The 27,821-nt window shown below is 38.6% G+C and overlaps 1 protein-coding gene across 1 annotated transcript in view; it reads right to left on the bottom strand.

The window, feature by feature from the left end:
- The window catches only part of ADAMTS18 (ADAM metallopeptidase with thrombospondin type 1 motif 18), a 104,025-nt gene that overhangs the window by 19,862 nt on the left and 56,342 nt on the right, over window positions 1-27,821 (bottom strand). Inside the window, exons 9-17 of the mRNA XM_063313094.1 lie at window positions 27,491-27,628; window positions 27,240-27,393; window positions 26,312-26,407; window positions 25,119-25,267; window positions 19,491-19,663; window positions 17,009-17,139; window positions 16,385-16,508; window positions 15,421-15,665; window positions 1,946-2,087 (exon numbers count right to left, since the gene is read on the bottom strand). Coding sequence (XP_063169164.1) covers window positions 1,946-2,087; window positions 15,421-15,665; window positions 16,385-16,508; window positions 17,009-17,139; window positions 19,491-19,663; window positions 25,119-25,267; window positions 26,312-26,407; window positions 27,240-27,393; window positions 27,491-27,628 — 1,352 coding nt within the window. The remainder of the gene's footprint in view (window positions 1-1,945; window positions 2,088-15,420; window positions 15,666-16,384; window positions 16,509-17,008; window positions 17,140-19,490; window positions 19,664-25,118; window positions 25,268-26,311; window positions 26,408-27,239; window positions 27,394-27,490; window positions 27,629-27,821) is intronic.

Raw genomic sequence — 27,821 nt, 5'->3', positions numbered from 1 at the left:
TGGTCGGCCCCTCTTCCTTTTGCCTTCCACTCTCCCTAGCATCAGCATCTTCTCCAGGGTATCCTGTCTTCTCATTATGTGGCCAAAGTATTTCAGTTTTGCCTTTAATATCATTCCCTCAAGTGAGCAGTCTGGCTTTATTTCCTGGAGGATGGACTGGTTGGATCTTCTTGCAGTCCAAGGCACTCTCAGAATTTTCCTCCAACACCACAGTTCAAAAGCATCGATCTTCCTTCGCTCAGCCTTCCTTATGGTCCAGCTCTCACAGCCATATGTTACTATGGGGAACACCATTGCTTTAACTATGCGGGCCTTTGTTGTCAGTGTGATGTCTCTGCTCTTAACTATTTTATCGAGATTTGTCATTGCTCTTCTCCCAAGGATTAAGCGTCTTCTGATTTCCTGACTGCAGTCAGCATCTGCAGTAATCTTTGCACCTAGGAATACAAAGTCTTTCACTGCTTCTACATTTTCTCCCTCTATTTGCCAGTTATCAATCAAGCTGGTTGCCATAATCTTGGTTTTTTTGAGGTTTAGCTGCAAACCAGCTTTTGCACTTTCTTCTTTCACCTTCATCATAAGGCTCCTCAGTTCCTCTTTGCTTTCAGCCATCAAAGTGGTATCATCTGCATATCTGAGATTGTTAATGTTTCTTCCAGAGATTTTAACTCCAGCCTTGGATTCCTCAAGCCCAGCTTGTCGCATGATGTGTTCTGCATACAAGTTGAATAGGTAGGGTGAGAGTATACAGCCCTGCCGTACTCCTTTCCCAATCTTAAACCAGTCCGTTGTTCCGTGGTCTGTTCTTACTGTTGCTACTTGGTCGTTATACAGATTCTTCAGGAGGCAGACAAGATGACTTGGTATCCCCATACTGCTAAGAACTTGCCACAATTTGTTATGGTCCACACAGTCAAAGGCTTTAGAATAGTCAATAAAACAGAAATAGATGTTTTTCTGAAACTCCCTGGCTTTTTCCATTATCCAGCGGATATTGGCAATTTGGTCTCTAGTTCCTCTGCCTTTTCTAAACCCAGCTTGTACATCTGGCAATTCTCGCTCCATGAATTGCTGAAGTCTACCTTGCAGGATCTTGAGCATTACCTTACTGGCATGTAAAATGAGTGCCACTGTTCGATAGTTTGAACATTCTTTAGTGTTTCCCTTTTTTGGTATGGGGATATAAGTTGATTTTTTCCAATCTGATGGCCATTCTTGTGTTTTCCAAATTTGCTGGCATATAGCATGCATTACCTGCTACCTGTATAGCAGATATAATATAGATGGGTGAAGTTTTAAAGGGTATCTCACTTTCATCAGCCAGGTTCCATGTTAGAGCCACTGACCCACATTAAGCATCTTTTGCAAATTTTTACGTTCTTTTTTGCATTTCGGCGCATGAGCAGAACATTCCTGTCAGCATTCCTGAAGCAGCTGGAGGGAGAAGTAAAGCATCCCACCTCCATACCTTGTTTGAGATCATCAAGGTAGGCATGCTTTGCTTTTCCATGGTGTAATGTCGGTGATTAAATTTGAGGTAACTCTATAAAAATGAAGCCACAAAGCTTCACACAGCCCTGAAAAACATTTCACTTCATTCTTCTTTATTGTGCTCTTTTATTATTTTGATTTATGTCTGTATCGTTTTCCATTGTAACATGGACGCTGGGAATCCTTTTTTTTTTTTTTAAAGGGATGGAGTTCATTGCTGATGAGTTAAGAGACTAAAAGGGCTTTCCATGGGAAGAAAAATAACAAAGTAATCAGTCATTAGAAAACATCAGATTTAACTGGAAAGAAGTGAATTGAATACCAGTAATTCAATAACTTCCAATAAATATACAGTGGATTTCAGTCTTAGCTTCTCTAGTTTGGACAGTCTTAATATATATTATTGGGAAATTTTAAAAAGAAGTTACATTTTGGGCAAATTTGACATACTCACCCCCACCACAGGTGGCTGAGCAATCTGACTGCACCATCACCCATGAGTAGCTATGTCTTTTTGTGAATATCTTGTTCTCATTATTCACCTTAGATAAGGTATACTGCCACAAAATGCCAGGATTTTTCCCTTGTAACAGCATCTAACCATCATAAGAAGAAAAAATATATATATTTTAAGCATTAGGTAGTTCAACATGATAGAATAATTCTAATATAGTTCCCCCTGTAACCTTGGGTTTCACTTTGAAGCCATCAGATTCCACAATCTCCCCAATCACTTTGTAGGAATAAGTACACCAGTGTTATAGTCTTGATTCAGGCTCCAGAATAGAAAGACATCCACATTCAATTTAGAAGTGACCTAAGGCAACCTGAGATTGGATCTGAGGAAAGCAAGTCCAAGACTGTGAGATCTGGGGAAACTAGGAAACTAACAGGAAGATGTTAGACAAAACAACCAATAGATAGGAGTTCTGTCTTAATGAACTCACTAATAAAATAAGGTTGGAAGTCCCTATCATAATTTCCAAGATCCTTCTAGCAGAAATAAAATGCTAAATGACATTGTAATATAGCAGCAGAAGTAACTGTAGATTGCTCCAAATTAAAAGGAGGTCTTGATAGACTCTGATCTGTGAAAGAACTTCTAAGGAAAAAAAATCTGCATCAGCAGATCACATGCTAAAGGATCTCTTCCCACTTATATTTCATCAAACAAGTGAACTCCACTGAAGAATATGATGGGAAAACAACATGGGCAAGTTAGTACTATACACCATAGAACCTAGCATCGCTTCTCTCCCCCAATAACCCTTTGAAGGGTTAGATTTGATGAAGAAAATTGATTCCCCAGTGCTATTAAGTGACTATAGGGCAAATATCCACACAACCAGTATAATTTATCATTGGGCTCAGCAAATGAAGGAACCCATTAGAATGCAAATTTCTTCTGAGCCCTGTTAGAAACTGAAACAGATATCCTAGCAATGCTGGTCCAAACAAATAACACTCCTGTAAGGCCTTTTATTTGGCAGAAGTGTTGATTCAAAAATCAGAAGGAATCCGACAGCAGCTTTTTCAGACTAACAAATTTTATTAAAAGGCATACCATGATATGAGCTGTATGCCTTTTAATAACATTTGGCTACCATAGACTACAGAGCCAGTTTGGTGTAGTGGTTAAGGCACCACCTAGAAACCAGGAGATTGTGAGATCTAGTCCTACCTTGGGCACAAAGCCAGCTGGGTGACCTTGGGCCAATCCCTCTCTCTCAGCCCTAGGAAGGAGCCAATGGCAAACCACATCTGAAAATCTTGCCAAGAAAACTGCAGGGACTTGTCCAGGCAGTCTCCAAGAATCGGACATGATTGAACGGATTGAAAAAAGACTCTTCTACAGTGTCTACACTGATTATTCAAGCATCTGCAATTTTTTTCCCCCCATAGGAAACAGATTTATAATGACTGGCCGTCATTCTGGCCCAAAACAGCAGTTCTGAAGGTGATGATGTTAAATCCTTCAATGTTCAATATCTTTTCCCAAATTAAAAATGCTTCAAATGCTATTAACTTTGACAAAAACAGATAAACACAATAAAAACCACTGTCTTTTTCCCCCACCAGTTTTTCTGAAGAGGGGAAATTGCTCCAGTACACTTTACCCACATAAACTCCCTCCTCCATCACTTCTTTTTTAAATTTATTCAGTTAATAGTTCAAGGCTTCTCTTAGAGTTACTTATCTGGGAGAATGGCCTCTTGAACTTTTAAGCAAATGTAATCCCTGAAGTAAGGGCAAAGTAGCTGAAATAATCCCACAATGTATTTGTTCTTTCATTGATTCCCTGGTATTTAAATTTAGGTTGTAAACTCCTAAAGACCCAATCCTAAAGATGATAAAGCACCACCCTCATGATTCAGTATACAATAATGTGTATGTAGGTCTCTCTTTTGGATATTTTTTGTGTACAGACTATGAAACGAGGGTGTGCAAAGCTCACTGATTCAGGAACAGAACATTTCCAGAGAATGTTCTCTTCTCCCCTCCAGACCATGCCATTCCAGGGGTAGTTTGAGAGTTTCCAGAAATAAATCCTCCATGCTAAGCAAACTGTAATGGTCATTCCTGTGTATGATTAAATCAAGGGTAACCATTCCTTTCCTGCAGTGGTTGAATTTTGTAAAGAAAGCACTTGACTTGGATAATAAGGCTCTGACCAAATAAGCTATTTTAAAGGATAGCGGGAGCTGAATGTCACTCCAAAGAAAATAAAATCCCTGTATACAGAAATCTAGCATGTGAGGGAAAGGGTTAGAACTGTATCCTTTGACCTGGTAGAGATCCATATGGAAATGATTATTCTATAGGGATGAGACCTAGATCATAGGAGTTTCTTTTAGCATTCAAGGAGATGAATACCTCTGTGACAGCTGGGCTCCTATTTAACTTTCATCCTAGGAATCTGGTAAAGACAAAAGGAAATCCATCTTATTGCCTGGGTTCCCCCAAAGGAAGAATGGGCTATATATCAGCCCATCCCCTGCTCATAAATGCTGTATCATACCTGCTCTTTTTGTGGACTACACACATCTGTCTTCTTCATAATGACATGTAGCTAGACAGAGGTGTCAATTATGAGCATATTAGACAACTAATATGGGGAAGAGATCTACTCATTTGTAGTTGTGGCTTTTCCTGGGGAGTGAGGCTTGTTGCCTCCTGATTAGAATACTGCAATAAATCTACAGGGGGCTACAGCTGAAAACTACCTGGAAGCTACAGCTGGTCCAAAATGTAGTAACACACTTATTGATGGATGAGTGCTTCATTTTTAAAAAAAATAAAACTGTGCTGACGATTCAACATTAGTTACCAACAGGCTTTTGGCTGCAATTCAAAGTGCTGGTTCAGGCCCTTAAAGTCCTACATAGCTTGACACTCAGGGCCATTCAGTGGGTCCAACCTGTCCATTGCATGAATCCTGGCTAGGGATACTGAAAGTTCATCCTACACTAGATCCAAAGGAAAGCCAAAAAAAAACAAAGAACCTCCTATTTTTCATCAATGTCACACACCCCATAGAATAGCCTCCTACCATATATGCAGAAGCTCCATCAATATTGACCTTCCAGAAAGTTACTTTTATTTAGGGGTGTCGTAGGGGTATTCCATGGGTCCATTTGGAAATTATCAGTATAGGTAAAATAACTGGACAAACGAACTGATAATAGACATCAGTTTCATTTCATGTTATGAGAAAATTTCATAAGTTATAAGTTCTACAAGAATAATACAATGGCCAAAACCAAAATTAAAAAAACAGCAGCAGCAGACAGCTGTTTTCCTGTCAATGAAACTGTGGTCTCAGTCTCGGTGTGTTGTTATAATTTCACTGAGTATATCGATAGTTACACATCCCTGCCTTAGTGAGACCCTATTTTATTGATTCTTGTCCACCTCAGGTGATGTAGAAGAACTGAAGAAAACACGTTAAGATATTTGGTGGTAATAAGTTTGAAATTAATGCATCAAGAGTGTTTAATGATATGCATTGATGCAACAAATTAACAAAAGCCATGTAAAGCATCAACAAGCAGATTCCGCAGAAGACATTTCTGATCATTTATAATCTAAATGCAAATAATAGTAGATTTTGTAACACAGTTGCTTTAAATTAGGGACAAGTCTCTTTCTCATCCATATCTCTTCCACACACGTTCATTCATAACTCTTTCCATATTCATGAATGAATTGCCAAAAAATACCTCTAAACCCATCTAAGTAAATCCTCACATGTAGGTGTAATTTATTTGTATTATATTTTACTTTATCTTTTTTTTTTTTTTTAATTACTTTATAGAACCCTAGGATTTAGCTACTACCTCCAGGAAAAAAAGAGCCATAATATCAATATATTTAATGTTCAGACCTCACCATTTGATTAATCTGTGTAAGGTTAAAGTGTGAATTCCAATTATGTCTTTGTTTAAAATTGAATTTAATGGACAGAAACATGGTGCACTGCCAACATCAACTGGACTAAATCTATGGAGGGATGTGGAATCTAAACCAGAACTAGTGAGGAAAAGTTTCATGGGGAAAAAAAAAAATGAAATCAAGATTAATTAACATTTTTTTTTAAAAGTCAAGACATTCAGACTTGAAAAATCTATACGTAGGTGGGGTGGAGATCACATGGGGAAAAATAATCTAAAACAATGTCAAGTGTTACCAAAAAGGAAGGCGGGGGGGGGGATGAAGATTCAAGTCCAGTAACACTGAACATATAACATCTGAGTAGTATGCTATTGACTATTTGTACAGCAAATTGTGTGGTTTGGGATGGGGAAAGGAAAAAGAAAAATTGGAAGAATGATATATTTTCCAGTTCTATTAGCCAGATTCCCTTTCAGTCCATGAATTCTGGGAGTAATCCAAAATGGAAATTCATGACCTAGTCCAGCAGTATACTATATATCAATTCAATAAAAATGAATAGCTTGGCTTTCTGATTTATTGCAAGACCCAGAATTGAGAAATCAAGCAGATGTAATGTAACATGTGAGTTTTTTTATTAAAAAATGGGATGTAGTCAGTTTCTCAGCCATAGCCACCCTCATAAAGGGCTAGCATATTTAACATTATTGATTATAAAACATTGAAAAGAAATGGTTGATTATTAATTACATTTCATGATTGTGGAATATATATATATATATATATATATATATATATATATATATATAGAGAGAGAGAGAGAGAGAGAGAGAGAGAGAGAGATGAGAGCCAGTTTAGTCTAGTGGTGAAGGCACCAGGCTAGAAACCGGGAGGCTGTGAGTTCTAGTCCTGCCTTAGGCACAAAGCCAGCTGAGTGACCTTGGGCCAGTCCCTCTCTCTCAGCAGTCAATGGCAGGCAATGGCAAACCATTTTGGAAAATGTTGCCAAGAAAACTGCAGGGATTTGTCCAGGCAGTTGCCAGGAGTCAACACTGTCTCAAAGGTACACACACACAGAAAAAGATGGATTATAGATATAGATATAGATATAGATAATTTGATTAAACACTATGGGGCTTAATTTTTTTAATGTGTTTTTTTTTAATGAGAAGCATTGTTTTTTAAAGTCAAGAGTTGGGGTTGTGACTTTGTCATGGTTCTACTCCTATTACTCAAACAATAGCACTGAGGGGCAGTAATACTGGGGGACCACTCCACTCCATGGACTTTAGGTATGCCTAAATTGAATCTAGACATCTAAATATTTGGTGAAGGGGGTTCAGGATGGGAACTATCTTAAATCCTGTGATGTTCCTGAATGCTCAGGTTAAGGTGGTGGCCAAGAACATTTATGAGCATCTGCAGATGATTTCCAACTACACCCTGTCTCTAAAGGCTAATTAGTTACTATTTTCCTTGTACTGTCTACTCCCTAGTTAGATCTATAGCAGACTCTTCACTGAGATAACATTAATTTGCAGTGGGTTCAAAATGCAGCAGGCAAACCTCTGTAAGGGGTCTCCTGGTAAGACCAGCTAATATTTAGTTTCACTGATAAAAACATCAGAAAATCTATGTTATTTTCTTTTGGTTCTAATGTTATTTACAGCTCCTATTGTCTATGGCAACCTTTCTCAACTTTTTGACCTTGGAGGAACCCTTGAAATATTTTTCAGGCCTTGGGGAACCCCTGCACATTCAGGTTCCAATATAGGCCAGAAGTGACAAAATTATTATATTCATTTCAGGGTAGGGTTGTATATATGCATTAACAGTGTTCTTAAACTAAAAGTAAAGAATTAAACTTACCTCTTTAATGTGAAGTTGCCCAAATTTGAAATATTGGATACTAGGAATACTAGGAACCCCTAGTGACATCTCGCGAACCTTAGGGTGCCTTGGAACCCTGGTTGAGAAACCCTGATCTATGGGCTGCCCTTCAAGTTGAGAGTATGCAGAATATAAATAAGCAAAATTAAGTAAAAGCAGTTAAAAATTAGAAAATTAACTTGAAGATTGCCAAAGAAATGTTTTCAGCCCCTTCTGAAAACCCTTTTTTTTTTTTTAGTCTCCAGCTTCAGTAGGAACACACAGGAAAGCTCAGGTGCAGCTACACAGAAATTTTGCATGGCTATGAAATATAGAGCCTGGTTTTATCCTGAGTGACAATGAAACTTCATACTATGTAATATTCATTTTCCTTTATGAAGACAGAACTACCATCAAACTGCCTTTTGCACAGTGACAAGATCCTGCAGAATACATAAAACTAATGCTGTGCATAAAAATTACCTTGCATTTTCCCATTCACTTGACAAAAGAGCATTTGCTTTTGAAGGGTTTATTGAAGGAGATGAGAATTTCAGCAAAATTTTCAAGGCTGGACCATGGTGTTCTTGTACTTATTTACTGACCAAGTACCCAAAGGCGAGAAAGGAAAATATCCTGTCTTTCATTATACAATCATCTCTCTAGTGCTCTGAAGCCTCTTTGGCTTTCCAGGCATCCATGAAATCCCAAAGGAAGTCATCAACAGAAAACTACTCCCAAGGGCCTTTTTTTATATTCCGAATTGTGGGATGTTTCAGAAGGAAGATGCATCCCAGAAAATCAAAATTCCCACAGCAATCCCAAACAGCAAAGCAAGCTCAAAAACCTGACCAAAAGAAATGCAAGAGAATTATTCAAAATGAGAAGAAGGTTTAGAAACAGAAGTTTCTTTCTCAGGAGGAGAAGAAAAAGCTTCTGTGAATTTGCAAGGAAGATTTCACCACAGCATTAGAAAAAAAAATCGCTGGCTACAATAGTGTGAAGTGTTCAAGTTCCAAAACAATCCCTTTTCTGTGGAAATACAATATCTCAGGTTAGCAAATACTGCTGTGTGACGAAAATGACAATTTGAAAGACCTCCAAGCACTTCCATCTGGACAGCTTCCAGGTAGAAACTTCTCAGCCAACTGGCATTAGTTCTTAAATTTACAGCTGGCAAACAACCTCCTTAAACATTCCAGGTTTTCTACATAACTGTTTAATGTCTACCTTTAGCACACCAACCACCTGACTTCAGACACAATGCTCAACAGCTCTGACCACAGGGCTTTATACATTCAAAAACCACAGACTTGACAGTTAAGAATCTGCCAAACCTATTCGGAAGAATACATCTTTTGCTCAGGGCTTCAGAAAGCTAAAACAATGGGCAAACTGAACTCTCTTAAGTAAATACTTTTTTTTTTCCCTTTTCCTAATTTTGATTTATTTATTTATTTTGATTGATTGATTTGTTTGTTTATTTTCTATCCTGCCTTTATTGTTGTTATAAATAACTCAAGGTGGCGAACATATTTGATTAGAGTCTTCAGGCCATAAATATCCTTGACCAAATGGGTATCAATTACTTTTCTCTTCCTTGGCATTTACAGATGTATATGTACATTGGCAGGCCATTTGAGCAATTCCTCTAATATCTATGCCAACACTTTGTTTAGTGTGTCAACTTCTTATGGAGATTTTAGTAAGAATAATGCAGCTAGGTCTAACTTTCTATTCATTACATTGAATAATGTTGTGAATGCACATTTTGAGACTTGCTGCACCAGCAAATATAGAATTAAACTACACAGCAATTATGGGCATGAATAATCATGTAACATTTTTTACATCCTCCAAATGAAGCCACTGAATGAGAGAATAGCAGAACTATAGACAGGTTGAAGCATATTTAAGGAAGGAAGGAAGTTGAGAGAAAGCAGAAAGCATTGAACATGTTATGAGTTTTGCCCAAACTGATTTTATGCAGTTTCTGGACAATTGCAAGCCAACTTCAAAGTATGAGAATCTGTTTGCAAAGTGAGTTGAGAAAAGTATAATACTGAATCCATAACGAAACCAAGATACCTCATTAAAAGAGTGAGATGTAGTTATTATCTCACAATTACATTATGGGGCCAAACCGCTAAATGTTTGTTTCCAAAAAGTTTTCTTCCTGAGATGCATCCCTAGGGTTGTAGAGGGTAAGAGAGTTACGTAAAAAAGTTTGTGGGCATGCAAAGTTGAAATTATCTCATATCCTTACTGAAACATTGGCTGGTGGGAGAGTGGATTTTGTATCTCATCTATAGCATGTACCTGGCATTATCTGGCAGGTACTACAGGGCCCATAGTGGTATTTAGTGACATGGATGGGGCTCACCTGCTCCCCTTCCTGAGTAGTCTAGTGCTGTTTATATTTCACAGCTAATATGGCTGTGAACTGCTGCATTTTAAATACCTCCCAGTGACCCAAGCAATGGTATAACAGATCAAGGTCAAAAAGTCAAAATGACAGGCCCTTCGCACCATCCCACTGTGGCAGACAGAGCAAAACATTTCAGATGTTGATGGTTTCCAGAAGTCAGAGAGCACTGCAATGAAATTTGCCAAGAACCCTTTTGAACCTGTATGTTAAGTTAGAAAATAAGATGTTGGGATCATCATGTTATCTTGCTTTTATTCACTAACTATGAAGTATCGATAATACTTGCCAGGAAAGCTGAATTGGCTCCAGGACAGAGTGAAGGGCCAACTAACCAGAAGCAAAAAGAGAAGGGGACAACGGTTTCTCCACAATGTTTGTGGAACATTTTCTAAGAAACCAGCTTCAAAAGGGTTTCCACTTCTGTACCCAGAAAGATTTCTTTAAATCTCAAAGGAAGAAGGGGTTATGCACCTTGATTTTCTGGGAAGTCTTTTAAAAGCAAGCTTTAAAAATAATATGAACAAGGGCAAATTCACAAAACCCTACATAATGTATTAAGAAGACAAGGTAACTTTTAAAAGGTTTCTCCATATGATCTCATTTTTCTTTCTTTCTCGTGGAATATATTTCTCACTCCCTTTTCTTTTGTAAGCACCATGTGCTAAACACACTTGTTTAAGGCACATAGCACATCTAATCTCCTTCACTAAAGCAGAACATTTTTATCCCTTACAATGAATTAATTTACACCTGTATCTCACAAGCAGGCTTTTGCTCTGACCGGCACACATTCTCTTTAGGGAAACTCAGAACTAATTTGTCATCCAGTAGATAATAATAAAAGTAAAGCTTTGAAAGCCCAAATTGGTTTTTACTCAGTGACTGCAAAACTATCAGAAATGTCTTTCTACCAGGTTCCCTTCTTCCTTTCTTCCCTGTTGACAAGAAGAAAAGCAAACGGGATGATTGATTTTAATTAGCCAACTTTCCCCAGTTTGAAAGTAAATATTTTTTCTGTTGAATGATTGTCGCTTTAAGTGTTCCATTCATCTCTTACAGGTTACAATAGAGAGCACACTTATTTTATGCTGGATTTTGTAATTTCCTGGTTCAATATTGGACAGTTTTGTTGAAGGTGAAAGCTGTGATACGGATATTAATTCTGTGAGATGGCCTAATCTTAAAAAAAAATACAGCTGCTTCCACCTATGGTAGCAACATATGTAAGATCGAAACAGGTGGTTTTATTAAATCAGCTTTACTCTTCCTTCTACAGGGCCCACATAAACTGAGTGTTCGGTATAAAGCAACACGATATAGATCACACCACGTGGTTCAAAAGAGGCTCTGACATCAATTTCATTTCTATAGTTCTTTCTTCTGATTGTGTTTCTTATCTAAAGCAGTGTGAGACAGGTTGCTTATGGCAAGTAAAGCACAAATTGGAAGAGGCATTTTAACCCATTCCCTCCCAGTTATTTTAATAGAATATTATTCTTCTACTTTTTTTTTTCATTCAGAGAGATGTTTAGTTCAATAGAAGGGATGTTACCTGGTCAGGTAATGAAACATCTGCAAGCACACAAAATGTTTATTTATTTGTTAATTACCCTCATTTTATTTCTTCTGGATGCTCTTCTTTTTAGATATAACCTGCTTTGGGTTGTACCTAGTTCTATGTCAAGCATTTCTTCTGTTTTGTTTCATTTTTTTAACCATACTTCAACTTGACAGAAAATAAATTATTTTTGACTCCCCTCTCTCCTCAAGAATATTTCACTTAATTAAGATGACCTGAATTCCTGTGCACCTGAGTCTCATATGTATGAGTGCACACATGCAGGCAACTGTTTGCTGTGCAGAAGTACAGAACAACCAAAAGGTTCAGGAGATTTGAAACCTTTCCTAGATTCTGGACACCACAACAGCATAGAGAAAATGGACAAGGAGAAGTCTTTCAAAGCAATAGGATCAAAGATCGCCCAATGAAACTGGTTGAAGGAGAATCAGAATGCATTTATTTCAACAGTGAATAATTTGCCTATGAAAACCATCGCCACAAGATGTGGTGATCGCCACTAACTTGAATGGCTTTTAAAGGCGGTTGCCTAGATACATGAAGGGTAGGTCTACCAAGAGCTATTAGTCTTGATGCTTCCTGGAAGGGCACAGCAAGCCTCCAAATATCATTTACTAGGGAGTAAATAGGAGGTAAATAGTAAAAGGAGGTATATCTGGGGCCCCCTCCTGAGAGCACCAGAGATAAAGTCTATCTGGTTGGCCACAGTGAGAACCAAAATGATGAATAAAATAAAACTTGACCTGATCCAGCAGGTCTAGTCTTATGTTCAGTTCTCTTGGAGTTTACATCTTCCCTGCCTTCCTGGGCTTCTATTTAATCTGAAGCAAAGACCATGGGGTGGAACTCCTTCCATGGGGATTTTTCAGATTAGAAGTGTTGGCAGTCAGGATAGCTGCAGAGTAATAGAAGTTAGCAGTTTTCATGAATTGTAACGTAAATTCAAGAACTCCTTCTAAGGAATGGACAAATATACTGAAAATGAAATGTGTTGGTTTTTTAAAAAAATCCAGAGGATGAACATACAAGGGAAAAAAATGGGAGGACAGATTTCAGCACAGTATTTGTCATAGATTTTAAAAAATAACTCAATGATGAAATACTGTTTATTCAATCAATGACCAGCAAAAGCTCAGAAGATTTACAGGACTCTATTTACTGTAAGACATGGTTTGAGCCTAAATCAGATTGTTACCTTATTATCTTTTCTTCTTTCTAGAACCTTGCTTTTGAAGGCTGGACTGTAGCGCAAACAATAAAAACTTCCTTGTCCAACCAGCCTCTATCCCACAATTAGCTGAACAAGTACTAAAAATTAACACCAAATGACCTTAAATTACCTCCACGAGAATCCCCACAAAGCACTTCACTGGCTTGCATTTTTTTTAAATTGCATGTCTTCACTTAAGAAGACACAACTATATTACCAAAACCATATGCTAAAAAGTGGTATAACTTTCCATGCCAGATTATCACTGCTCTAATTTAGCACATATCCATAATACTGCTTCTATTTTTATCCCCCAGTCATAATCTTGGATTTCAGAGTTAGTTTTAGAAAGAAGCTGTATATCAGTTTCCCACCTTCTGTAAACTCATATTGTTTGCATGTCGGCATCTTTAGGAATGATGGGCAAGAAAATTGTTTCCTGGATTTATTCATTGTATTTACATCCCACTTTTCCTCTGAGAGCTTAAGGTGGTTTTCATGGAAGTCTTTCCTAATTTTTTTCTCCACACAACAACCCAATGAGGTGAATTTCTGCAGTGCTAGGAAGCTTCCCAAGGAGTCTCATTTGGTGCAGAGTGGCAGGCGGCAGTATTGCAGCTGAAACTCTCCCCACAACTCGAGTTCGATCCCAGCAGAAGCTAGGTTCTCAGGTACCGGCTCAGGTCAACACAGCCTTCCACCCTTCCAAGGTCGGTAAAATTAGTACCCAGGTTGCTGGGGAAGGTGATGACTGGGGAAGGCAATGGCAAACCACCCCGCTATAGTCTGCCAAGAAAACATTGCGAAAGCAGCATCCCCGCAAAAGGTCAGACATGACTCAGTGCTTGCACAGGGGACCTTTCACCTTTCACAGGAAGCCTTCCATGTCTTCTACACTTTGATTAATCCCAAAGCAAGATCTCACAAGGGAATTCCTCCCACAGGGCTTTTTCTGATTTGAAAACTGCAGCAGCCAGGGAAGTCTTAGAATGAAACTACAGAAAACAACATCAGTATTCTTCAGTGTTTCACGTGAAAATTGGCTTGATTGACTGATTGATTTTATTATATTTTATTTGCTCAACTACAAGCTGCTCCACTTAATTCAAATTAGTCTAGGTGATGTGCAACATACAAAAACTATCAGACAAGTAGAAAAAAGTAATAGATAACAACAGCAGCAGCAGCAGCAGCAGCGATATACTGTATATTATTACATGAGAAGAACCAAGGAATGAAATCCCAGGGTCAGTGCAGATTCAGAAAGCTCCAAGGGAGCAGGGAGCCACATTTTAAGAGCTTTCCTAAATGACAACAAATCTGGAGCTGTGTGGATTTTGTGGGAGATACTTGTCAAGCCCTGTGATGCTGGCAAATTCGTGAAACAAGAACCATTTGGATTTCTGGAAATATCTTTATTGCTAGTAGGGTAAGGTACAGAGGCTGGAAAGCCTGCTGAAGCAGTTCTCCAAATCAACTTATATCTGGTGCAATTCTGCCAAAGTTACTCTGAGTCTCTCTCATGCTTCCCCATTTCCTTGGAGTGAAGTGTCTCATTTGCAACAATCCTGTTTCCTCCCCTATGTTCTGTGGGCATGCTAGACATTCCATCACATGATTCCATAGGGCAGGAGCAGTCACAAAACAGAGACGTCTCTGAGTTCCCATAAGATGACAGAATTTTAATAATGGGATCTGGAGCAGGCTTCTCTACTAGATCTAATACAGTGGTCAGACATAAATGGAGACAAGTGGTTCCGCACTTCAAAAACCACCAAAGAATTTAAAACCGGCCTGAGAATCCAGCAAAAAAATCAGAAACCTCTTTTGTGGGGAGTTGGGGAGGGGAGTTTTCTGGAAATTGGAGGATGGACTGTTGCATTATATTCACTGAAGCTGATATTCTACTGATATTTGGATACAAATAAACTTGCCCACCACAGAAGAGATGAAAAGGAGAGGAAGCAGGGTAACAGCTAAATCCTTTTTCGAATGTACCAATTCCCCCTCTCTCCACTCAGAGCAAATTTAGAAATAAATGTTACAGTTCATTCTCTTTCATCATTTGAAATAATTTGGGATTGACACTTTGGAGGAAGCAAGACTGAATTATACAAGAATACATATGCCATTTTCGTCCTGCATTGTTAGATTTACAAGGTACTACTTTTTTTTCCTGGTACTGTAACTGGAAGATCACATCCTCCTTTTTGAAGCTTAACTGATATATCTGAAATCTCTGCAAGACCAGAGATAAGTTAATAGATCTTAGGCTTTGTCCAGGTTTTTTTTTTTTTAAAGGCTAATAGGATTTTCTGTTACATTCAGAAGAGGATCATGATTCCTTCTGCAGACAAGTTAGCCTGGTGGACAGATGCTACACCAAGCTAGACTTGTCAGGAATATTTCTAAAACAGACATCAAGAACAAAATGAATAGTAGGACACTTACCTCAAAGACAAGTGTCTCATTAGTTGGGCCAGACGCTGACAGCTTCTCCGGATGGCTAAAAGGCCGCTGATAATCAAACATTGTTCCAGCAAAGTAGAATTTCCCAGGCCAGTCAACTGTCCAGTTCTTGGTTAGGTAATATTTCTTATTCAAATTACGGACTGCAAGGTAGCTGCTAGATATTAGCAATTCTTGGATTTCAATACCGCGAGCCCCTGCTGGAACTGTAACAATGGGATAATAATCTAGAAACAGAAAAGGAACAGCTGGTCACAACTGGGAAGGAAACATTTCTTTTTTATTAAAAGCAGATTTCTACCACTTATGAATGCTAATATTTATTGTTGTTCATAATTTGCGTTGTATCCTAGCTTTCTGCCCCAAAATCCTTTCCAGGCTGCAGCAGGATAATAGATGCACAAATCCCATCATGAGAAATTCAAAAGAAATTCTCAAACAGGTAGAAAACCATCAGAAATCTCTTTTGAAGGGAAAGAAAACTGAGAAATGAAAGAGTAGATTTTGGCACAACTCTAATAGCAGCAGTTCAACAGTGGAACCAATTGCCCAAAGAGCTGGTGGGGTTCCCTTTGCTGGATGTCTTCTAGCAGAGGGGTGGCCAAACAGCACTAGTCAGAGAAACTTTAATCTGATTCCTGCACTGAGCAAGGGACTGAATGGATTGAACAGCTCTTCCAATTTTATGACTTTATGACTCTAAGACCTCCAACTGTACCTACAAAGGGTTCTTCTTTGCAGGCGAGGATCTACAATGTTTAGTGGGGCATGAGGTTTACTTGATCTGCATGATATCTGGATGGTAGCTACTACACCCAGTCCCTCTCCTGGTTCGTGTCTTCCAATTACGTATTTGCAGTAATGCCTACAAAGACTGTTACAGTAATACAAGGGGAGAAGTTATGAAAAGCATTGGCTTAACTGCACAGGGAATGCATTTTCTTACTGTTAGTTTTATGCTGGGTTAAATAACGGCCTGAGTAGAATGTACATGAAGAATTATCTCCTTTGCAAACTCCACAAGCATCCAAAGCAGCTTTGGATCCAAGGCGATGATCACACCCTACTTGCTGTAACAACAACAACAAAGAATGAATGAAAGAGCAACAAGTAACAAGAAATAGCTGTTGCCTGTCTTTCTGTCCATAAGTCCATCCATTTGTCCATCCATTCTTGAAAAAGAAGCCAGGTGGGTTCATTCAACAACCTAAACCCTAAATAACTTCTGTTTAGGGCTTACCTAAGATGTAGTCCCCCAAAACACACATGATATTATGACTTGGTTCACACAACGTGTTAAGACATTGGCTGAATTCTCACAACATGCTGAACTTTAAACTACCCAAACTCAGTTTGGCTGAGCCTACTGTCCTGGGCAAACCTATTCTGCTAATCCTTCTAAATTTACTCAGAAACAGCTCTATAAGTTGTCCAGCAGAGGAAGTGCTTAACTTAGGGGTCAACAAACTTTGCAATAAACATTTTCACGTGATGATCCTGCAAGCAAAGCATATGCTTTACAGCTGAGCTAAAAAAATTATATTGAATAGAATACCGAGCTCCATCTTACTTCACAAATCCCATCAATGCACACATCTTCTCTATACAGTGAACAGGGGGTTCCATCTTTTACTCGATTCGACATGGCAAAGAAAAAGTCGAAATCTTCTGCCGTACAATAGAGTTTGCAGCGATCTTCCTCTGAAAAGATATGAAAATGTCCAATAAAATATTCTAACCTGAAGATTTACTGACTGGACAGCAATAAAATAGATAGAAGGAGCAGACCCTTATGCTATATCCGTACTCCTTTGAATTACCTGTAGACTGTAATATATCTTTCAACATGGGTTGATTTCAACTTCCATCGAATCTGCAAGTTTGATTTATGAATCCCCCCATAGACTGAGACTAAATATCTGGGACCATCTTCTCCAAGGAAAGTATTCAGATGAGGATCACTTGGGGGAGGCAGCTCTCTTACAAAGTTGGGTAGTAAGCATGCAATAACCAAGGACAGATTATTTTCTGTCAGACATATTGATTGTGCAAAATCATTACCGAGCCTCAGCCTTATTTTTAACGTGTTTTTGAGGTAGTGCAAATTTTTACGGTGGTGCTTTGTTTTTAAGGATCAAGTGAAGCACACCCAAAAGTTGCTTCACAAAGTAATGCAAGGAAAGTGTCAGGCTTTTTGGCAGATACCTAAAATAAAAGTGATTTTTTTTCCGGCCAAGATTCTGAGAGGTTTCTCTTTAGCAAGGTGGTGGATAGGTAGATAGATGAGGTTACAAGAATTCCAGCAACTAAGCTATTTTCCATTAAAAAATAATACATTCCATGGAAATTAAGGTGGAGATTCTCTTTCTAACAGACTTCTGATGAAGGCTGATAAGTGGGCCTAATAACTGGGAAGTTGCAGTTGGTTATTTAGAAAATGGTCTCTTCAACCTCTATCAGTCTGGAAACCAATTCTTATAGACAAAGCAGCTGCACTGTTTCACTTAGACACTAGACAAGGTTTCTGGGCAGCCACAAAAACCACTTCTGGTGCTTCCAATCACATACCTGAAGCCCTGAAAGAGGCTTCAACATACATGTGGCACCTGTGCTGAGTCCCTTCCAACTTTTTCAGAAGAGATAAGAGACAACCAAGGAGGTTGCAAGACATTGCAAACTGCTTTGTCAAGACAAATTAAACTGTCTTGCACAGATTTAATATTTAACACAAAGCATTACACAAATGTCAAATATTCACAGCACTTCACATGCATTATTTTTACAGGAACGTTTAAAGTAAGTCACTACTGTACTCCTAATAGTGAACACAAAAATTAAGACTAGGAGATGATGGCCTATATAAGACCATCTAGCAGAGTGGAAGCAATATTTGAATCATACTAGACAATACACATATTTATACTGTTCCTCAGTGTGTACTGTATGGTTGTATTTTACTTAACTGGAAACACAAGGTGGCCCAATCTGAAATGGAACCACCTTATTAAGGAGATTTTTCTTAAACGTTACGCAAATAATGTGTGCAAGTTTTTCTTTTAAAACAGACTGGAGGAAGCTTAGGATTTCTTCCACCCCAATGCACTGATCCTTATCTTAAGCAGACCATCAGCTCTCTGGAATTAATTAAAATCAGAAATGCAGCAAATCAGGGCAAACCTTATGCATCACACAATTTAGCCCTTCATCACTACCTGACATTGGACCTTTTACTGCAATTCAAAAGACCTCCTACTGTCTCAGCATATCAAAAATGGTGTTTCTCCCTGCTGCTGCTATTCTCTTTTTGTTTAAATGATTGTATTAATCTGTTATTAACTGAGATCTGTTATGATGGCTTTGAATCAACAATACAAGATGTACAGGTAGTCCTTGCTTAACAACCATTCATTTAGTGACAGTTTGGACTTATGAGGGTGCTGAAAAAATTACTTATGACCTGTCCTCACAGTTACAATCATCGCAGTGTCCCCATGGCCACGTGATCATTATTTGGGCGCTTGGCAACTGGTTCACATTTACGACCATTACAGCGTCCCATGGTCACATGATTGCCATTTTTGACCTTCCTGGCCAGTTTCTGGCAAGCAAAATCAATGGGGAACTGCATGATTCACCCAGCAACCACATGGTTTGCTTAATGCCCATGGTGATTCGCTTAATGACTGCCTCAAAAAGCATCATAAACTTGGGTCAGACTCGCATAATAACCGTTTTGCTTAGTAAACAAAATTCTGGTCTCAATTGAGGTTGTTAGGAGAGGACTAGGTAAAGGTAAAGGTTTCCCTTGACGTAAAGTCCAGTCGCGTCCGACTCTAGGGGGTGGTGCTCATCTCCGTTTCTAAGCCTTGGAGCCGGCGTTGTCCGTAAGGACCCGTCCGTGGTCATGTGGCCAGCATGACTGCATGGAATGCCGTTACCTTCCCGCCGAAGCGGTACCAATTAATCTACTCACATTGGCATGTTTTCGAACTGCTTGGTGTGCAGGAGAGGACTATCTGTACCAAAAATCAGTCTTATTTTATCTGGCTCACCTTCTACTTTTGTGTAGGGTTTCCATTTATAGTACCATCCACGGAACGGTTTGCTATTATACTCAGCACACTGCTGGGCACGGAAGTCTGGACTATTCAATGCACAGGGCTGAATGTTGCAAAGCTGAGAAACGCGACTTGAGCCTTGGCAAAACTTACCACCATGCTGAGGTCTACAAAGAAAAAGAAAATCTGTTTGCAATAACAAACACAGAGTATATAATTAACTACTGAATGCATTAGCATCATACCAGTTTCTATTTTTAAAATAAATATAAATACAAACTAAAAAAAAACAAATAATTTAAATTCATAATAACTTGCATGAAATTATGGGTTTTGTTTCATTTGCCTAAACAATGAACCTACTATAGTGTAAATTCAGCAAAAAAAAAAAAAATCTGCTATTTAATACTCGATTGCTTGCTGAATAAAATCCTGATCAACCAGAAAAGCACTCACTTATCAGGCATATATACATTGGGGTAAGTTATCTCCCACGTCTATGATACAAAGAGGCCATTGAATGCATGCAAGCATATGAATCAAATCAAAATTTGCTAAACCAGTCTCAGATATCTCCATCTCTCTCTCCTTTCCCTTCCTTTTAACTTAAAAGCATCTCTGAGCAGGGGCTCTCAATCTGATTGGGGCTTAAGGGAGAAGGTCCTGGCCTGCCATGTTTTTGATCAAAATTTTCCCAAAGCTGCCTTGCTAGGCAGAACATCATACATTTGCCCTACCATGAAAATAATGTGTGTCAACTGGGGCATAATTTAGTTCACCCTTCCTAGCATTTCTCACAATTCAGGAATCACACTGTAGCAACATCTGGCATATCGCTGGGCCAGAATCTGCTTTAGATTTCTTTCAGATTCCACCACCACCACCACCCCGAAACAGGTTGTTTTCCTACTTATTCTCAGAGTACTTGAAAACTGCTTTTGAATTTATCTTAGAGCTATTTTAATTAATGGAGATGTTGGAGCTTGCTACTATAGTCTCGCCATCATGCTGAAACCTTCCTGGTGCTTACATTTCCAAATCAGAAAAGGCCCCATGGAAGGATCTCCTTTCTGATATTATCTCTTAAGATTTTATTGAAGCCAGGAAGAATGTAGATTACTAAGTGATATGACTACATAATAATGCACAGGATGGCCCCACACAACCCTTGGCTACCTAGTGGCTGAAATGTGTGCAAGCACTTCATCCATGAGGATTTCAGTGAATTTCATTTCCTGTCTGAAAGAAATTTCAGAAGTGAATTCTCTTTCATGGCAAGAAACTTTTATAATGGAGGAGAATTTTTCAATACAATACACTACACTAATCTGGAGGGCCTCCAGGCTCCCCTTCCTAATTTAAACCAAAAACAGTTCAGATGGGGACAGAAGAGCTCTTGCATCTATATACATCATCCTGCTGCATAAATTTAGAAAGCCCAGCAGCTCTTTTCGGGTAAAAACTTCTCATATGTGTTTCCCTTAAGGGCAAAGCATTGTAAAATCCAGTGTTTCATTGCAGTATGATGTGCTGAGATATACATTGGCTTGACTTGTTATTGGACTTGTCACATAAGTGGCTCCAGGTTGGCCAAAGGTGAGTTATGCCTAATGGCCCCATAGCATTTATGCATTTAACAGTACATAAGAATTTTCCAGATTTTAGAGCAATGTCATCATTCACTTGAGCACGTCTCCTAAATACACATGCCATGAAGTTACCCCTGGGCTAGGTTTCATTAAGTTGATCCAGGATTTCTTTCCTTGTATAACATTGCACTGATAGATTATAAAGAAATGTTCAGATCAACACACAATATTTATCTGAGAAATGATGCCTAAATCCTTATATTGTTAGTCATCACTGGAAGCTAAGCCTATTAGAAGCCAGTTGCCATCATCTCATAGAATGCTATTCAGTTAAATCCATCATGGAAAGAACTTGCTAACATATGCAAGTTCGGAACCCAGGTGCCATTTGCACGATCACTTTCTCTTTTTGTATTGCCTTTTACTAAGACTTCACAATCTAATACTCATCTATTTGCAAAGCAAGATGGAACTTGTTGCCCTGGTTTCTAGGAGTTTGAAGCTATAACACTGATTTGTTTAAAAGAAAAGAAACTTTCTTCCTTTCGCTAAAGAATTTGGGAAAGTATGCTATCCCTAGACAAGAGACCTGAAACAATGACTTTTCTTTTTGTTTTGGTAGAAATTGTGAAATCCTTGGGAGCAGAGCAACTTTCAACTGAAGTAGTACAGTCTTAAACTTCTTGGGCAAGTTAATTGTGACTAGTATTCAATGAAGGTTGACTGTACTATTCCAGAAAATGTCCTGCTGTAATAAATCTACCTCCAGAAAGACATGGTATAGCTGGGAAATGTATCAGAAAGGACAACCAAAATGATCAGGAGGCTGTAGTTACTTCCCAGTGAAGAAAGACAACAGCATTTATAGCTTTTAACTTACAGTGAAGTAAAGTTAAGATATGGTAGAAGCATTACATATTCTTACACAATATTAGAAATAGGGCCATACTCTGGTTTCTCTTCTGACTGTATAAATCTTTCACCTTGTTTAGAGATAGGGCCATCCTTGATTTCTAATGCACTGAAATTAATGCAGAAAGATTCAGGACTGATAAAAGGAGACACCTCTTTAAATAACAAAATTAAGCTGTGAATTCACTGCCATCAAGTGTGGTGTCAGCTACCAATTGGAGGAAAAGGAGGAGGAGGAGGAGAGTCAGAAGTGATTTAGCTACCAATCTTAATTAGTTTTGAGGGCTGTATTCTACGTCCAGAATCATGGCAGCATATCTTAAATATCAAGTGTTGAAGAGCAGAAGAGAAGTAAAACTCCTGTGAGCTTTGCAAATGCACCTGGCTGCCCACAGAGGGATGCAGAATGATGAGCTTGACCTGATCTAGCCTCAGGGCTGTTTTTGTGATTAATATTTATCTTAAGATGCCACAAGGCACGCTAGTTTGCTGCAGTAGATGACACAGTAATTTTTCAGATAATTTATGGAGGATAGATTCGTTCAATGATTGTGCAGGTTACAGGACATTACTGAAGACTAAGTTCTGCAAGTAATAATAAATGAAGGCCATAGGTTTCCTGCATTGCTTATGGACTTCCTATCATCATTTGTTTAACTGCTGTATGAAACAGGTAGTTGAACTAAACTGAGCTCAAGTTAGATCCATACAATCTTTTCGTACATTTTTCCAAAAGCCCATTAAAATCACACTTCTTCAAAGTAAACACTAGCTCCAGGCATCAAATCTTCATTTTCTAAAGAAAAGCAAAAGTTGTTGTTTTGGGTGTGGGGGTATCATCTCTTCAGTACATCTCATCTGTACACAAGGACAGGATTTGCAGCTCTCATATTTGCTCTTTAAGTAACAGTAGTCAAGAAATTGCACACTTTGAAGCCATGCTGTTTCTTGGTAAGGTTTTTAAAGTTTCATGGATATTTAAAACTGCATTCTAATATTGTAGTGAACAATGCACTATTTGAAGTAGGTAACACTCAGTCCTACAGACACAAGTAACTATGAGTGTATGACTTTTGGACATTCTTCATATTCTACATCACCAAGCTATTTAATGATGTAAGCTATTTCTTTCTCAGGAGAAAAAACATTTCCTCACTTATGAATATAAAGTTGCAATGAATGGAAAATGGATCTATAAATTTACTCTGCATCAGCTTGTACAAATGTAATCGTTTTAGCAAATCTTCATAGCTCTGTTACACTGTAGGTGACTTCTGAAAGTGTTGAGGCAGCAAGTATTATCTAACATGGAGAAATATTGTTCTTTTCTGTTTCTTGCAAGCATTTCTCTGCTTGTTCTTGCAGTTTGTCCATCTGCTTCCGTTATCCTGCTTTGGCATGATTCTCTCATGTCTGTGCAGTCTTCCTTTTTCAAGTAGCTTGTTCATTCTTTTTTGAAACTTCTACATCCTTCAGCTTTTTCATCCAGGACTTCTGGGCCTGGCAGCATCCATCCGCAGCTTCCCTTGTCTCCCTAGAGCCATCCATCCACTGCTTGCGATAGGCTTCCTTCTGCTAAGCCTTGACTTTGTCCGAGTCTTCACCAGTTAAGTGATTCTGTACTTCTAGATGGAACTCACTAAGTTTGTCTGTGGCAGTCAGGAATGCATGCCATACCAAGAGCCCTTTTCTACAGCAGCCCTCAATTTGGGGTCTTTTTTCAAAGCAGGAGACAAGGTTATTGCACAGCTGGTTTTCATCATCCACCCACTTCAGCATCCTCATGTAGTTGGCAGGCCTCTGGAAACTGCCACTGGGTGCATCTCCATGAATATCATCCTCCAATGACATCACTCCAGTTCCCTCACAGCAGAAAATGCTTGCAGATTTTTGGGTTTCTTTTCTGCTGCTTCGCTTCTTCATTGCATGTAACTACCAGCCAGTCAGTTGGTTTCTAGGAGTAAAGGGCCAAACGTTGGCTGAGGAAAATCCCATCATTCTACTGAAAAAAGCTTCCAAAGTACTTATTAGGTTTGATTAGGGCAATTTCAGTGTAATAAAATGTAAGGGTTTTTGAAGTCTTCCCATATTTCTTTATCTTACAAGTTATAACAAAAGCAGGGAAAGAAGTGTTGGGCAAAAGAATGTTGAAATCTTGAAGTCTGCATGGTTCATGGCCTTGAAATGGAATGAGGGAGGGGCTATTGGTTTTTAAATTCAGTTCTACCAGGTGCTATGATAATTTTGGGGTGCATTCAGGACTTATATGTAGAATTACAAGGAATCACATAACACATTTAAAGAAAGACACTTAATTACAAGAAGGAGTCTGAAATCTATTTATCATCTATCTATCTATCTATCTATCTTTCAATCTTCAGCCTCGTGTCCACTAGAAACGTTGATTCTCAGACCTATCTAATTTTTAATTTTTAGAAGATACAAGTATAGGATGCAAATCAGCTCTATCTGATCCAGTATTGGCCACTGGTAGTGATTTTGTAGGGTCTCAAGCAGGGGTTTCTTCTCCCCAATCATCTTTTTAGTGACTTGTAGGACTGAAGTTGAGACCAAACATATGCTTTACCACTGAGCTACGATCATTGTTCACTTCTGCCAAGTTTTCATTTTCCCCAACTTGACAGTCTTTAACTTCTATTGCTCCCACATTTTCAAAAAAATCATTTTTTGACAGTAACACTTCCACCCTAAAGTATATACACATATACCTGATGCAACTGAAAAAAATGACCTAAAATCTAAACACACTGTAAGCAAGAAGCTTAAATCTAAGCCAACTGTCTGAAAAGCACAAATTTAAATATATACAGAATAATGTTAATATGATTTTTAACATGCTTTTACTAATGAGTTTATTAAAAATGGGAGTTTTTAAAAATGCTAGAAGGAACATAATTATTAAAATAGATGATATACTTTTTTTTTTTTTAAAGGCATTTCCTACTCATGAGATACATTTTCTAATCCTTCTTTCTCTATAACCACACACATTTATTTAGACTGGCATATAAACCGAATACAAAGAACTCCATTGTCACCTATCTGATCAGAATTACAGATAACAATGGAAACATGAGATCTTTTCATAGCAGGGTCTTACTTGGGATTACTGCAGTGCCTCTCTTGGTGTGTGACTCCTCCCCCACAAGTCCGAGAACAGCCTGACCACTCGGACCATGCTGACCACTGGCCGTTCACAGGTTTGGGACCATGGTCTCCAAATTGTACACACTGGCCCCTTCGGCACCACTGAAGGAAAGAACACAGAAAACTTGTGTCAGAATGACTGGTTATATCAATCAATCAATCAATCAATCAATCAAAGAACGAGGTAGAAGCAAACATACATCTTTGAAAGGAAGGGAAGATAAGGCACAGGATGGATGGAGAAGAAAAATAAGTAATAAGTGATGCAAATGGGTAATGGAAATTAAGGAAGGGGAGAGAAGGGGACAGTGGTAAATTGCAGAGAGTTTCACTATCTCTGCCTATTTCTCATACAACAGGGAGGAAGAGGAGGAGGACGGGGAGAGGATCTGCTTACCAATTCTGGTTTCAAAAACAAATAAATACTTAAATATGAGCACTTTCACATTATCAACTTACATAAATCATAACATTAGAAAGGAGTTCACTACTTCTGTAAGTGAATGGGGGCACCTGTCTGTGAGTACAACTAACTATGCACGTGCTAGCTGTGATACTGATGCTGGGGCTGCTTGCTACTGCCCCACCTCCAGTTCTGATATGTCTCCCACATCCACCAACAAGGTACTGGAGCCTGAATTTTGATCCTGAGATGCAAATGTATTCTTTGAAACTGCCACATACCCATCCAGGACATAACATTCTATTAGACTCCATGTTAAAAAAAGTCATTACATAATACCCCAGAACATGCAGTTCATGATAATATTATTCAGAACCATGGCATAAGATTTAAGGCACATATATTTTTCAATGTTTAAGACTGTATGGAGTGTCCAATGGTCTTGGAATTAAGAGGGAGGTTAACTACTGTATATAGGAAAGCAAAATGCAGTTTTGCTCCTAATATCATACGCAAGAGATCACATTATCCAAATTGACATGCTGGTTTTCTATGTACTGTATATGGTGCTGTCGTTTTGTTCTATTGTGGCGGGCCAGCCCTACAACACAGTCCTATTCCAGTGATCATATATTTCATATCTAACAAAAACAATTATCCTTCATATGGAAGTAAATCCCAACATGTTCAGTAACCCTCAGCCCCAAGGAAGTGTGCATCATATCTCAGCTTTTGTAACTTACCATGTTTATTCCACAGGGTGTCCCTTCTGCAGCAGGCATAAACTTTGTTTCACATCGATGACCTACTTTATGGCACCAGAGTGATTTGCATATATCCTGAGAATATTTTTTTTTAAAAAAGCTCTTATTACTTTTAGTTCTTCACATTCAAAGTAAACCAGCATTTTCATTCCAAGAGTTTTTTTTTCTTCTAGAAACAGTATGATCCATGCAACGTATATAAAGCATTTTATTGCTTCTACTGTTTTATTGTTCTGTTTTTAATATGTTGTACCTTATAACTTTTCATAACCCCTCAGCAGGTGGCAGCACCAAGCTGACCTTGGCTGATCCCAGAAGCTACACAGGATCAAAACTCATTAGTGCTTGGATGAGAGACTGCCTGGGAATTCCAGAGCGTTGGCTAGACCAAGAGTTGAGAAAAACTTCTGTAAGTTTGTTAAGAAAGCTGCACAGATGCCCTCACCAGGAGTCAAGCTTGACTCAATAGATCTTCATTTTTACCCCCCTCCAAGCTGTATCTATGTGTACTCAGAATTGAGTCCTATTCACTCACTCCCATGATTGATAGATGACTAAGTGTCATTAATGAATTGGGAAACTGAGGCATTCCTATTTCCAATCCTCATCTCCCTCCCCCAACACACACACACACACATTGTATGTTCTTTTCAACCACATTTTGCTTCCAGTGAACACAATCCTTTTCCTGCAGCTACAGTGGACCACCTTGACTTCCATCCAAAGCAATACCTTCAAAGCAAGCCATGGCTTTGCCCAACAATTTAAGATTTAGAAATCATCTAGACCCTGGAGCTGCTTGGAACCCCTCCATTCTTTCATAAACCTCTTGCTAAGATCTCATTGTTCTTCTGCGGTGCAAGTTCTAACGTTGTCAGGAAATTGCAAAAAGAACATTTAAAAGTACCTTCACGAAACTCAAGTTGCAGAGTTTTGCTTTTGCTCCAAACTGCCATTTGCACTGTGTGTCAGCGTCATAGATCTGTCCTGGGAGTTTATCAGGATACTTGTACTGTCCAGCTTGTTTTGGCTCATCTATCAGACAAGCTGCCTGAGCAGTGCTGTAAAGAAGAGCAGCATCTACCTAAAGCTTTGCTCTTCAAAGAAACTGGTCCCAGATTTCAGATTAAAAGTGCAGTTATCCAAGTCTGAACTTACCTGAGAAACTTGTTAAGGTACTGCCGGCTACACACTGACCATGAAAACACTCCATTGTTGCCTGTGAGAGTGGGAGACATGATGTTACCTTCAGCTTTTCGGCAAGGGTTTCCTTCTCCATCATGAATCATGCCAAAACTAGACACACCAAAGAAAAGAAATCAAATCAAATCAGTTTATTTCAATCCTATGGCCAGATACAATAAAATATCTAATACTAGAACTGATATTTTATATATATATATATATATATATACACACACACAAACATACATACATACATACACACACACACACACACACACACACACACAAGAACGTTAAGCTTTGC

Source organism: Candoia aspera, chromosome 11 (genome assembly GCF_035149785.1).
Source record: "Candoia aspera isolate rCanAsp1 chromosome 11, rCanAsp1.hap2, whole genome shotgun sequence".
Lineage (NCBI taxonomy): Eukaryota > Metazoa > Chordata > Lepidosauria > Squamata > Boidae > Candoia > Candoia aspera.
This window is presented reverse-complemented; position numbering and strand designations above follow the sequence as displayed.